At 41.9% G+C, this 14,671-nt stretch overlaps 1 protein-coding gene across 1 annotated transcript in view; it reads right to left on the bottom strand.

Moving 5' to 3' along the window:
• Positions 1–1,345, bottom strand: part of LOC308663893 (myosin-3-like) — a gene marked incomplete at its 5' end in the record, with an annotated part of 30,693 nt that extends 29,348 nt beyond the window's left edge. The window contains 3 exons of the mRNA XM_081320688.1: positions 170–326; positions 411–554; positions 1,142–1,345. Coding sequence (XP_081176814.1) covers positions 170–326; positions 411–554; positions 1,142–1,345 — 505 coding nt within the window. The remainder of the gene's footprint in view (positions 1–169; positions 327–410; positions 555–1,141) is intronic.
• Positions 1,346–14,671: the final 13,326 nt, after the last annotated feature.

The following is a 14,671-nucleotide window of genomic DNA, read 5'->3' on the forward strand; positions in this document are numbered from 1 at the left end:
TATGCTTACAAACTGCAGAGAGCGATACCAAGTCATGCTAAGTGGCACCTCTACTTAATTTCATGTAAGTAGATATATTTGGGAGAGGTGGTGAAGACCTATGCCATTGCCACCCCAGAACTCTTCTTTATTCAACCCTATTCCTTTACAGGTTTTGAAGCAGACTTACCAGTTAGCATGAACTGATATGCATTGTCAGAGATGGAGAAGATGTGGGGAGGAACCTCAGTACGCTTTTTCCCCCGATAACCAGATACCACCTCTGGATTGTACACAGGCAACCATTTGTATGGATTAACCGTGACACAGAAGAGGCCTGAATAGGTCTGCATGGAAACCAAGAATAGTGATTAAAAATCTGCCCCATTTGATACTCTTCAGTGCTGATAACAGGTAAGGATAAAACCTACGTAGATCATCCAAGAGCTGTAGCGCTCTTTGAGGTTATACAGAACGGCTGGCTCATGTAAATGCGTCAGCATTGCCATGTCTTCAATTTTGTCAAACTTTGGTGGGTTCATTGCATACAAATCCTCTGTCTTGGCAGTTATTGTCTGAAAGGACAAGAGGAAAAGGCTCCAGAAAAAGCTCCGGGTAGGGCAGAAATAAAGACTCAGTCCCGACTAAATACTTTGAACAAGCACATCATTCTGTTATTATCGAGAAGCTATTGATAACATTACAGTCATTTCCCACTTAAAACTGGCCTTCAGGGAATGTTATCTTGCATTGGAGCTCGAGGTGGTTAAAACTTTAACTTAGTCTTCAGATGCGACAATAGTCAAAAGAATGAATGGCCCAGCAAATTACACTTCACAGTCTGCTTGTCTTTGGGACCCAAAGGAAATTTTAAAGAGGAAAAAACTATAGCTTTTGCCCCTTCGTGCTAGAAGTACTTACAATAACTTATCCCAATAAAACATACAATCTTGCCCCACTTCTCCTTAGAATAACTGAGGGAGGAATTTATGGGATGGTGTTTTGCACCAATATATACAGTATGTGACATAGCTATGTATTGATTCTAGTTTCAGAAATCTCACACTGTACCAGAAAAAAAATATTTTCTTAAAATAGTTATTTAAATTAAAATTAAACAGTTTCCCACCCCCTCCTCACCCAAATCATGGAAGATGCTCACCCGGCCATCTGAAGTCTCTACAGTAGTTTTCCCACCTTCAGAGCTCTTAATTTTCCCTTTGGCATATTCCTCCTTAGGCTCAGCCACATAGCAGAAAGTTTTGGCATCAAAGGGCTGGTTCTGGGCCTCTATTCGCTCCTTTTCAGATTTACGTAGGAAAGGGGCAGCCACCCCAAAAACATCCATCTCTGAATCCCTGCTCATGGCTGCAGCTAAAAGAGATACAAAAAGCTTAGTTTGCTTGACTTAAGGTTAGAGATGTTCCAAAAGTACAGCATTAGTATACCTGCTCTGAGTTCCTATATCTGGTGATATGTATAGGTTGTTAAAGATAAAGGTAAAAGTTCCCCCGCACATGCGTGCTAGTCGTTTCCAACTCTAGGGGCCGGTGCTCATCTCCGTTTCAAAGCCGAAGAGCCAGCGCTTGTCCAAGGACGTCTCCGTGGTCATGTGGCTGGCATGACTAGACGCCAAAGGTGCACGGAACGCTGTTACCTTCCCACCGTAGTGGTCCCTATTTTTCTACTTGCATTTTTTACGTGCTTTCGAACTGCTAGGTTGGCAGAAGCTGGGACGAGTAACAGGCGCTTACTCTGTTATGCAGCACTCGGGATTCGACCTGCCAAACTGCCGATCTTCTGATCGACAAGCTCAGCGTCCTAACCTACTGAGCCACCGCATAGTTCCAACATTTAACTATTTTGACAGTAATCATAGCAACAGGGCAAACTTCCCTTTGTTCTCATGTGAGGCAGCCTGTCTGTCTCTTGGTAGTTTGTAAGTATTCAGTTCACTATAGGTAGATTTCCTCTGTAAAGAACCTCTGTTAAATTTTGCCTGAAATTTTTCTGAGAACTTTTGTTTAAAAAAAGCAAAATGTCAACACCAAAAAAAATAAGAAGACATGGATTCATAACAATAAAAACAAGGATGGTTCGCTGTTTATTAAATAGTTGGGCAAGTGCAAAAACTTTGCAACCATTTATTGAAGCTAAAAGTAGTTAACAGGGAAAAATGATTGAAAACAATATAACATTGTCGGAAGAGCACTAAAAGACACAAAAATTGTTTATTACTATGTATACACACATATACATACATACAAACAACACATATATTTTAAATTGCTTTCCAAAGAGTATAGGATATGAATGTGAAATGAATACAAGCAATATTGTTTCTAACTGAATTCTTATTATGACACAATTTATTTTTATTTATTTTATTTTAATTCCATTTATATCCCGCCCTTCTCCGAAGACTCAGGGCGGCTTACAAGCTTAGCAGTAGCCTTCATTCTATGTATATGCCTGCTTATTAGGGCTTTCACACACACCCTAAGCAGCATTATTACAAAGTCAGGTTAATTGCCCCCAACAAACAACCAATCAACATAGGAAGACTTATTATTTCTGGTATTGTGATTTTTGTGTGGCACTATTTATATCAAGAAGGCACTATCTATATTATATTAACATATCTTTTATATATTAATTCATATATATTAATTTATACACCACCTTTCTGTCTATATACCTACTTCCTTAGGTATATTTTTGTATTAGATTTTATTGTTTCTCTTACATTAGTCTGAGATGGAATTGGGTGGTTGGAATCTTTGCTGAAGAGGTTCTTCTAATGTGAGATGACTTCCACTCCCCAAATCACATTTTAATGGCTCAAAAAATGGGGAAAAATAAGCATGTTAAACAGTAGCAAGAAATTCTGGACAGGGGCAAGACTTTACTTTCTCGTATTTTAGTGTAAGTGGAAGCTCAGCTCCTTATCATTTACCAAAGCACTGAGAAAACTTGGTGCATACCTCTGTCTTCTGAAAGAAGAGTGATTTACATCAGAGGTCCCCAACCTTTTGGGTACCAGGGACCAGTTCCATGAAGAGAGGTCTTTCCGCAGAATGGAGAGTGTGTGGTTTTGTGTGGTGCCTGCATCTTGCAGATGGGGCTTTGCTTGTTTGTGCGGATCGGTTGCAGGCATGCTGCGAATTGGTACTGGTCCACGGACCAGGGGTTGGGGACCCCTGATTTAGATTATGAACTGTCACATATATTAAAAAGGATGTTAAATGAATTGGATAGTATTTCTGCAGAGTAAATAGGGAAATAGTATTGAACCTGCATATGCTGTGAGAAACAACTGCATCAGTAAGCAACCTTGAGCAGAACAACTTATAATAGACAACTAAGATTCTTGTTTGCAAAGCTGAGTTTTATGAAAAGTTGACAATGACATTAGCCAATCTTCTTCTTCTTATCACTTCAATGCAAAATTAAGTTCTGTTCTTCCATCGACAATTCATATGTAGGAAAATCAAAGTTCTCCTTACTCAGAAACACAAAAGCACAACCTCCCTCCCAAACCCACGCCAGACTCATTTATCAAATGAAACTACAGCACACAAGAGACCTATAGAAACTTGCAATTTACTAGAAAGAATAGACACTTAATAACCACACTTGGATTTCTCACCTTTTTATTATCTACTCTCAACAGAAAGAAGGAAGGAACTGATGAAATGCTCAACCTGCAAAGGAACAGACAAAATATGTGATAATGCATCCAGGATCCTCAGGGAGCCCAACAGCTGAGAATTTGTTAGTCTTCCCATATGCAAAGGCTCAAAATACACAGCAAAGAATGGACTGCACAATAATTCTTCACCATAGAAAAGTGCCTTTAATCTCATGGCATTCTAAAGTCCCCTAAAATAGGAGAATATACTGTACTTATTTAATAAAAAAAGATGAGGGCAAAGGCAGATTTAAAAACAAAAGAAACTTACCCCTGACAGTCCGTAAACCACCAAGAAACCTTTCACCTTTGAAAGCTTTTATAGGCTCTGATTCTTCTCTTAGCTCAACCCTTTCCCCTATATGGAAATTAGAGACCAGCCCTGCAATCTCTTGCCACTTCTACCTTAGTTTTTTCTCATGTAAATGTATTTTTAGAAATGACCAAGTTCACACATTATTTATCAGTTCTGATACCTACCCACAGGGCAATCTTGTAAATGTACCTCTTATAATCTTGGAAGGCAAGAACATAGTACGAAGGAGATTGTCTGCTACTTTAGAAAATTTACAGGCTTCTTACATGTTTATGATAGTTCTGTAGACATCCTCATATGCTAGTACTAATCTGAGCTAATTTTGGAGCAATATACATTAAGAGAATATGTGTGTGTGTGTGTGTGTATACTGCTCAAAAAAATAAAGGGAACAGAAAATAAGACATCCTACTATTAAATACAGTACAATGTGTTGTTTAAGTATATATATATATATATATATATATATATATATATATATATATATATATATATATATATATATATATATATATATATATATTGCAAAGGCTAATTTGTGGCTGTGACACCAGATATCCCACCATAAACACAATATATTGGATGTGAATAGTCAATATGCATAACCACACAGTTTAATAAGAGAGCTGTTGTTAAGCTAATACTGGGAAATATATAAATGTATACAGCATATGGATAAGGGCAATAATATATTTGTTCATTTTCTGTTGGTTGTAGTCACGAGAGATTTCAAGCAAACAACCTAGAATCCTCTTTTGTGTGCAACAAGATGAAGTACTAAAGAGAGAATGATTGAATTTTTTAAAAAGATGACAGCCAAGAAATAAAGTTACAAAGGTTTGGGTGGAAAGGATATAGATTTAAATGAATAAAATACCTACAGCATGCACTATAATATTAACAGTCCTTAATAGTCAATAAAGAACTAATTACTTCTAACACCTATAGATTTGTCCATTAAGCCTTATTATTGATTTATCACTGTCTCTGCAGGCATGACTTCCTAACTAAGCATGCCAAAGAATCACAGCAATGCTTTCCTCAAACAGAGGAACAGCTGATAAAAGCAGCCGTTGTGTAAAGCAAGGCATCCAAATGTGTAACTGAGGGCAAATATATTAAATGGGAAATCTCCCAATTCTCCATTCACTCCACAGCTATTCCAGAGTTGCAGAATTCAGCTGTTTGTTAGTAAGTCTCGCTATAATAATGAGCTTCCGAAAGCAAACAAGATCCATCTCTTGTTACTTTAAATCATTAAAGAATGAAACCAATGTTAGAGACAAAACCATCCAGGACAATAACAATACAGAAATTAAAAGGTTATACTGTTTTTAAAAAGTCTAACAAAAACAAGTCCCATTCTGGACAAAATACTTGTCCAAGAAATGCCAGGGTGAAAAGTTTGCCTTTGGTGGTCATTTAGATGAGGACTTCATGGGACCAGCTGGATAGAAGTCATTACTGAGGGGGCTACCATGAAGAAGGCACTGCTGTGGACCACTGCCCAATAAATCAAACTCACTTGTGGGACTTTCGGTTTTCTGTTAGGGAACATGCTTCTAGCCTTTGTGGAACTATAATTTAGAAATCTGTGTTTATAAAGCTCAGAAAAGCTAAATAAAACCCAGAGCTTCCTAATTTTAGTAAATGAGTCTTAACCTCTTTAGCACTGAAGACCACCCTCCCCATTGCATAATGTCATATGACTCTCATGAACAAGGCTGCTTTGTTGTCTAGCTCAACAGCTGAAAGAGAAAAGCATTGGGAGCAACAAATACACTCATAGGTAATATTGAATTTATGTATATTGTGCCAGATAGTGACTGTTAAGGTACTACTGTTTAGAGATGTTGAACAGATATTGTTATTGCACACACTAGAATAACCCTTTGATATTTCGGACATTAGTTATTCTCAGACAGCACTGGCAAAAATGTTTATCGGCCTTTCTCTCTTGCCAACCTTACCAATACAAGCCTGTATTGAAGCTTCTCAAATGCCCAATGCCCAGATGAATCCATACAAGCAGGGCACAAGTAGGGAAGAAACATTACGGTATTCTCCACTCTTTCTTAGCCAATTGTGTTGGTGCCCAAATTTTAATCACCTGGCCATGGTGATGCTGTAACAAATGTAACTACGAGGACTGATTGTAGGTTACTTTTTTCAGTTTCATTATAGTTTTGAACAGTCACTAATCAAATGGTTGTAAGTTAAAGACTATTTATATAGGACTTGCACATATCCCCTTGCCCTGCACGGATCAATTCTTTAGGCTTCATTATTCCGAAAGCTCTCTCAGACTATCTGCACCTCTGTTCTTTTGCTTCCACACCAAACAGCACTACAATTAGTGCTTTGAGCCTAGCTCAAAGTCTTCCTTAGCCACTGCCTTGACCATGTAGAAATGTTGACTCTAAGAGAAACCTTCCAAACCAAGGGCCTACTTTTTCAAGGGGAGTTCAATCCTATCTGGAGCCAGTGTAGAGGTTAGTACTAAACTTAACATTTTTGGGTAAATAGGAACTCTATGTTACTAGGTTGCAATTTCAACTTATTTCACGTTATTTTTTCATGTATTTTTTATTAAATTTATATAGCAGCCCATCTCACATACATGACTCTGAGAGGTACCGGTATATAATGCATAAAATCATGTAAAATAATACGATTACCGGTACATCTTTGTTTACACTGTTTTGAATTGTGTAATTGTTGTATTATTGTTTTATAACTGTTTTATTTGATTTTGTATTTTGTACGCTGCCCAGAGTCATTTATGTGAGATGGACAGGAGCATGGATTGGCATCTTAGACACAAGTACCAGATTTTGAGGGATTTCCTGAATGACAATAAGGTCAGGGCCAATTACCTCAGGTGATTCATCCCATCCTGCCCCTTATTACCTCTACACAGCAGGTTAGAACATCATCCACTGCATCCCTTTCCAGTCGTGGATGTAACTAGATATCATCAACACATTAATAAATATCTCACTAATGATACTTCACTCCAAAATGATTAATGACTTCATCCAGCTCAGTGGTACTGTTCATCACTCCCTCTTCCTTCATCATCTAAAACCATTGGCTCAGTAGTAGTAGAATCATTGCAAGACAGAACTATTGTGCTCAACCCTTAAAGGTGGTTTAGCCTAAGGTATTCAGCAGAGCTAAGAGAACCATTAGTTCAGAAGTGCTGCACTCTGCCATCCAGGTCCTAGTGGACACACTTCACAAAAGTGACCAATATGTTTTCAATCTCATGCCTAGATCTGAATCCCAACAGAAAGGAGCCTAGATAAATCATTTCATTCATTTCATTTCATACAGGATTCTTTATAGCCACTGTCCCACCACCCTTCCCCAAAGAGGAAGGTTAGAGAACACGCACACTCCAAAGAAGCATACATCACCTCTTAAATTCACCTACTTGCCTACCTGAATGAGGCAGGTAGGTATGAATCCAATCTATAGCTCAGAGCTCATGCTGTCAAGAACTCTGTCCGCCAGTTCAGAATCCAAAAAACACTGAAAAGACAAATTACCTAAAAAGATAATATTCTGTGAACACAATGAGAGTAGGGAAGTAATATGCTTCACAATCTTCATTGCCATGATGTAGGCCTGAATATGGCCTTGTATTTAGTTTTTATCATTCCACATCTCTTGTCACCATTACTGAAAACATCACTTCAGCAATTCCAGAGTTCCCAAATAAACCGCAAAGCCCCCTGGGGAGCAATTGTGTTCACTACTCTCATCATTTCTACATTCCAGAAATGGACAAGGCATATGGTAGAATTGTCTAACATAATTTTGGCCAAATCGCAAAGCATGATCTGCTGAAAACCAAGTAGATCCATTAGGCTTCCAGGAGGGACCATCTTAATTGCTTACCCCTGTCTCACACATCTCTTGCTATCAGCCCCCACTAGATAGACCAAACCAGGAAATCAATTCCACCATAAACAAAAAGTACCTCTATTGAGATTGGCTACAATAACAGAATTTACAAGTCAGAAATGTGTTGTACTTATTCCTCCTTCATATAGTTCAGTGAATTAGGGAGGACTGAGCTACTTCTGAACATTATCTTCTTGTTCTGGACTTTGAAAATGCTTCTTCCCCTTTAACCTAGGTAAGCAGTCTTGCATATTTACATTAAGATTGTTATGTATGTAAATAGTTAGCAATAAGCCATGGAAGAGATTGCAAACACAGTGCAGCTTGCAAGGTTTAAAGCGGGAAAATAAGGTGCAATCATTGGACGCCACAACCAGGGAGCGGGAAAAGAGACTGTTTGTATTGGTTACAGTTCAAACGCTTTCTCTATAAAAGGGTTGCAACATTTGACAGTTGGCAGTTGACTTTGTGTATTCAATAAACTCATTCCTTGTTAAACCACTCTGAGTCCTCGTCTATCAGAACCAAACAATTGGCGACGAAGGTGGGATAGACAGAAGACCAGAGAATTGGCGGAATTGTCGCGCAAAGGCGGCAAAATTCGAATACGTGTCTAAGTCAACCGAGCGGCCGCGGCAGAATAAGAAAATTCTCCGAATGGCGCAGATTGGGTCACTGAAGGAATTCGACCCTAACTTCCCCGAAGATTGGGAAGAATACATCGGTCAGGTCGAAGGATTCCTGTTAGTGAACGGAATCACCGACGACCGGAAAAAAGCGGCGGCACTCTTGACAATCTGCGGCACACCGGTCTACAGAGTTGCTGTCGGGCTGTGCCAGCCTCAACCAGTCTCCAGCGTGCCCTATGCCGACCTCCTCGCAAAATTAAAAGTTCACTTTACTCCCCGAAGGTCCGAACTCTTTTGGCGGCGCATCTTCGAGAAGAGAAATCAGAGACCGGGGGAGTCCATACAGAAATTCGTCGCTGCCGTCAGGGAAGCCGCAGTACGTTGCAAATACGATAATTTAGAAATTAGAATCAGGGACAGAGTCGTGCTGGGCTTACGTGATGAACAATTACAAAATAGAATAATCGCCAAACCTACCGGCGATTTACAGGACGTGCTCGACGAACTTCTAACGTATGAGTCAACCGGCTATCGCGACCCCCCCCGCAGTAGCATGGCGGCAGCACCCGAAATTAACCAAGAGGGCTATGTGGACTGTGGGGAGGTGGATCAGCAGTGGGAGGAAGAGATCGCCGAAGTCTCCAGGCGATTCGGTAAGATGGCACCAAGACAACTCAGAAGCGAGGGGCCTGAACCTGGCCGCCGGCAACAACCCGCAACACCGCAAAGACCACCGACCGGGGCACAACGACCGTGGCGGGACACCGCAACCAGACCACGCGACAACGAAACCCAGAACCGATGTGGCAGCTGCGGCGGCAACCATTCCCGCGCTTCCTGCCGATTTCGTACCGCCAAGTGCAGGGCTTGTGGCAAGACTGGCCACATCCAGGCCATCTGCAGAAATCGCGTTCGGGACACCCGTCTGAACGAAGTCGATGTGTGGCCAGAGGGTAAGGTAACCCCTAATGCTAGTGGCAAGGAGACCCCTAAAACCCGGGTGAAAATTCCAACCCTAAGGGAGGTGGCCCGCGTCAATCGGAGACGGCGGGGAAGGGGGCACAATTTTCCGGACGGAAAATTAAAAATCACAGTCCTTCTGCAAGGGGTCCCTTGCAGAATGGAAATCGACTCAGGGGCTTCAGTGTCGATAATTTCCACTGAAACCCTTGAGAAAATTGAACAACTAAGCGGAAAAAGAATTCCACTTAAACCAACAAATATTCAATTAATGGACTTCCAAAAAAGTCCAATAATCGTAAAAGGGAAGACCAGCCTTAAAGTAAATTTTAAGGGGTTTAAGGGGGTCTTAGATTTGATAGTTACGGAGGGGAATAGGACCAGCTTAATAGGGCTTAATTGGTTTCCTGCCCTGGGAATTTGGATAGGGGGAATAAATTCTGTGATTAGAAATAAGACCCTCGAATCCGTCTGCAAAGAATTTGCAGACGTATTCGATGGGTCTCTAGGCAAGTACAAAGGGCCCCCCATTAATTTTAACCTAGACCCCTCAGTAAATCCAATCAGGCTAAAGGCCCGGAGGGTACCTTTTGCCTTAAAAGAAAAAATCGAGGCCGAGCTCGACCGGCTTGTAGGCCTCGGAGTTTTAGAACCTGTTGAGGGCGGTTTGTGGGAGACGCCGATTGTCACACCCCTCAAACCCAATGGGGACGTGAGAATCTGCGCCGACTACAAAGCCACCCTCAACATTGGAATGAAAAAGCATGCTTACCCGGTCCCGACGGTGAAGCAGGTCCTCGCCATGATCCAGGACGCCGCCATCTTCGCCAAGCTCGATTTGGCGCATGCGTACTTACAGTTGACTGTTTCCAAAGAGGCTGCAGAGGCACAGACAATTGTTACCCACAAGGGGGCGTTCCGAGTCCACAGACTGCAATTTGGAATTGCAGCAGCTCCAGGCATCTTCCAAGAAGTGATGGAGAGGACCTTAAAGGGCATACCTGGAGTATGCCCTTACTTTGATGATGTCCTAATAGCTGGAAAAGATGAAGGAATGTTAGTAGAGCGGCTGGAACAGGTACTGGGTAGATTTAGAAAGGCTGGATTAAAATTAAAAAAGGAAAAATGTAGCATAGGGGTTAAATCCACTGATTTTTTGGGGTTCAGGATTGACAAAAGCGGAGTCCACCCTACCCCTGAAAAAATTAAAGCAATAAAAGGGGCTCCTGAACCAAGGAACAAGGCTGAGCTACAGGCCTTCCTAGGCTTGGTAAATTTTTATCACACTTTTGTGCCACATAAGGCTGCCATTGCAGAACCACTGCACAGGCTTTTAGATAAGAAGACCCCTTGGCATTGGCAAGACAAGCACAAAGCGAGTTTCCAGACCTTAAAAGACATCCTTTCCAGTAGTTCCACAGTAACCCACTTTATAGAAAACAGACCAATCTACCTGGCGTGCGATGCTTCGCCTTATGGCGTTGGGGCAGTAATCAGCCATTTAGACACCCAGGGAATGCAAAGACCCATTGCTTACTACTCCCGCACACTAACCAAGGCAGAGCGGAACTACGCCCAAATAGACAGGGAAGCTTTAGCCATAGTGGCAGGAGTTAAAAAGTTCCATGACTACCTGTATGGCAGGAACTTTACAATACTGACAGACCACAAACCCCTGCTGGGACTGTTTACCACAGATAAACAGACTCCCCAAATTATGTCTCCCAGGATGCTGAGATGGTCCATTTTCCTCTCAGCATATTCATTTTCCCTCCAATACAGACCGGGCAAAGACATGGGACACGCTGACGCCCTCAGCAGATTGCCCCTTAGCATAACAGAGGAGGACCCTGCACCTGTGGGACAAATAATGTCCCTACAGGATATTCCTGATTTACCCCTAACTGCTAAAGACATAGCTGAGACAACCAATAAGGACCCCATCTTAAGGAGAGTAATGGCCTGGGTCATGAGTGGTTGGCCCAACGCCAACCCGGATGTAAAATACAGTCCATTTTTCAGAAGGAAAGATGAACTATCAGTTCATATGGGTTGCTTACTCTGGGGAACTCGTGTAGTAATTCCAGAAATCCACAAATCAGCTATTCTATTTGAATTGCATGAGGGACACCCTGGAATAGTAAGGATGAAGGCCCTGGCTAGGAGTCACTTGTGGTGGCCAGGTTTGGACCACGACATTGAGGAATGCGTTGCCAATTGCTATCTGTGCCAACGTTCCAGGCCCGAACAACAACACATCCGCACACATAAATGGGAGCTAGCTAGGAATCCTTGGTCCAGGATTCACATTGACTTCGCTGGACCTTTCCAGGGGTTAACGTTCCTTGTAGTGGTCGACAGCTACTCTAGATGGCTAGAAGTAGTACCGGTCAGTTCAGTAACGGCAGGCAGAACAATACAGGCATTAAGGGGCCTCTTTGCCACTCATGGGTTGCCGGATTTAATAGTGTCTGATAACGGGCCACAATTCACATCTATTGAATTTCAGGATTTCCTCAAGGCCAACTCGATTAAGCATAAGACGTCTGCACCCTTCCACCCCTCCTCCAACGGATTGGCTGAAAGGAATGTGAGGACCACGAAGGACGCGCTTAAAAGAATCATTCGAGGAGACTGGCATCAGAGACTAGCTGCGTTCTTGTTGGCTCAACACACAACCCCTTGTTCGGCTACAGGGAAAAGTCCAGCTGAAATGAGGTGGGGCAGGAAAATATTGACCAAGTTGGACAGATTACACCCTGACAGACTCCAACCAAACATTGAATTAGACATTCCTAACAGAACATTTGAGGTGGGGGACTTGATTTGGGCCAGGAACTACGGCCAAGGGGACAAATGGATTCCAGGGGTGGTAACTGAAATCTTAGGTCCCCTATCATACATCATTGAGGGGGAAGGGAATAGGATCTGTAAAAGACACATAGACCAGCTGAGGAAAAGATCTAGTGGGTGTGTGCCTGCTGAGGGGGACCAAAGATCAGTAAGGGGAAACAGTACAGACAACATTAGGCCTGAAAGCGATGTAGAGGTTGGGCATGATAACACATTCCCTGATGCCCAACAACAACAATTCAGTCCAATTGATTGGGAAATACCCCTGCGAAGTAGGCCAGTGACCACTGAATCCCAAACACAACCTATTACTCAAGACAGTACATCTGTAGCCAGTAACCCAGAGCCCAGGTCCAGTAGTAACCAGCAGCCTAGCAGTCAACCAGAAAGAAGGGTCCCTAATAGCCAAAGCAACAGATACCCGTCCAGAATACATAGGCCACCAAAATACCTAATGGATTTTGTAAAGAAATGACACCAACTGGGGGGTAAGGGGTGTTATGTATGTAAATAGTTAGCAATAAGCCATGGAAGAGATTGCAAACACAGTGCAGCTTGCAAGGTTTAAAGCGGGAAAATAAGGTGCAATCATTGGACGCCACAACCAGGGAGCGGGAAAAGAGACTGTTTGTATTGGTTACAGTTCAAACGCTTTCTCTATAAAAGGGTTGCAACATTTGACAGTTGGCAGTTGACTTTGTGTATTCAATAAACTCATTCCTTGTTAAACCACTCTGAGTCCTCGTCTATCAGAACCAAACAAAGATCCTCTTCATTATCCTCTACATTTGCAGAGGTTAGTGGTACTGATAAGCCAGACTGACCATGATAAAAGACTAATATCCTCTATTGTTACATTACAAGCCATCTGCTCTGTGGTAAAAGATAACAACTGGAGAGAATCCAATACTGTACCAGCTCCAGAAATTCAGTAAGGGATGCAATCAAGCAGCAGGGTGGATTGAATAGCTCAACCTTAGCCTGCATCCAGTCACCAGTGGAGCAAAACATCTACTCATAACTAAGGTCTCTTGAATATCATTGCCAACCTCTCTGGCCTTGGATCTATGGCTGTTGAATCACCTGAAACCCAGATGGGCAATTTTCAGACAGTTAAAAATGATAGTAAGCGGTTTATACCCTCAGACTTGCAAGATTCTGTTCATGTAGATCATTGCTTAGTAGATTTAGCTCATCTAGTTTCCTGTCTGGTTTACCCAGGACAAAACGTGAATTCCTGTTTTATGATTCCCCTGGTCTCGGCCTGAAGATAAAGCAGGGCAAGTGAGATGAAAACTGGTTAAAAGTCAGTAGAGAAAACAAGGAGATGGTCCTTTTACTTTGTTTAGTGTCATTGTTTTCCTTGGCTCCTTCCCTTTTCCAACCTGCTTTATTCTAGCATGTTAGCTTTCCTTCAGGTGCGCCACCCCCCCTCCACCTATAAGCTCATTTAAGTCCTATTTTCCATCAACCCATGACTCAATTATCTTCATGTGAATTCTATCCTAAGCTTCAAAATTAAACAAGGGCTGAACTCAGCTTATCAGTCCAGTTTTTGAAATAGATATGTCTTCTGTGTTCTAATATGTTTATGAGCCAGGAAAAGATGACAGAAGAGACAAATAACATGGCTGCATCCCAGAGAATGAATTACATTTGGCTCCAGACAGAACAAGCAGGATACTCTCGCTCAAGAATGGTCATAAACTGTGACATCTCTCATGAAAAATGAATTCTTAGAATCCTCCTTAAGCCTGTACAATGAGCTCCGTCTTTTTTTAGCAGTGGCCTTCTGTGTGTTCAAACTCCTTTTGAATGTACTGCTGAGTTTGTATTAGGAGTCCAAGAAAAACTCCAATAGTAGAAGCATCCATTTTAGGCAAACATGAAGACAGGGCTTTGCAGGTCACTTTCATTAGAAGAACTAGAAAAAGAAGGCCTTCGTAGAGTGTACAAACTCATCAAGCTGAAAAAGTAAGTTCAGGATCTCAGTATCTGCAGAGCCACCTTCTCCTGGAGATGTAGAAGAGACGATCCCTTCCAGATCCCTATTATTTCATCTGTGAAGGATCTCTGGGTCAGTCCTTCTTTATCAGTGCTCCCATTCCCTGGAACATCCTTCCTGCTGATATCAGGTGGGCCCCAATTCTGTTACCTTTTTGCAACCTGGGTATTTGAGCAGGCCTTTCAGGTCTGACAAATTATTCTTGTCTCTTCTGGAGGAGCGGTGGCTGTGCATATAGGCTGTGATTGCCCTCAACATTGGATGGGTTCCTCAGTGCTGTAATAATGTGATATTTTTAATCTTACCACCACTGTGAAGGGTGCTAAGCC

This window comes from Vipera berus (assembly GCF_964194415.1).
Source record: "Vipera berus genome assembly, chromosome: 2".
In the NCBI taxonomy this organism is placed as follows: Eukaryota; Metazoa; Chordata; class Lepidosauria; order Squamata; family Viperidae; genus Vipera; species Vipera berus.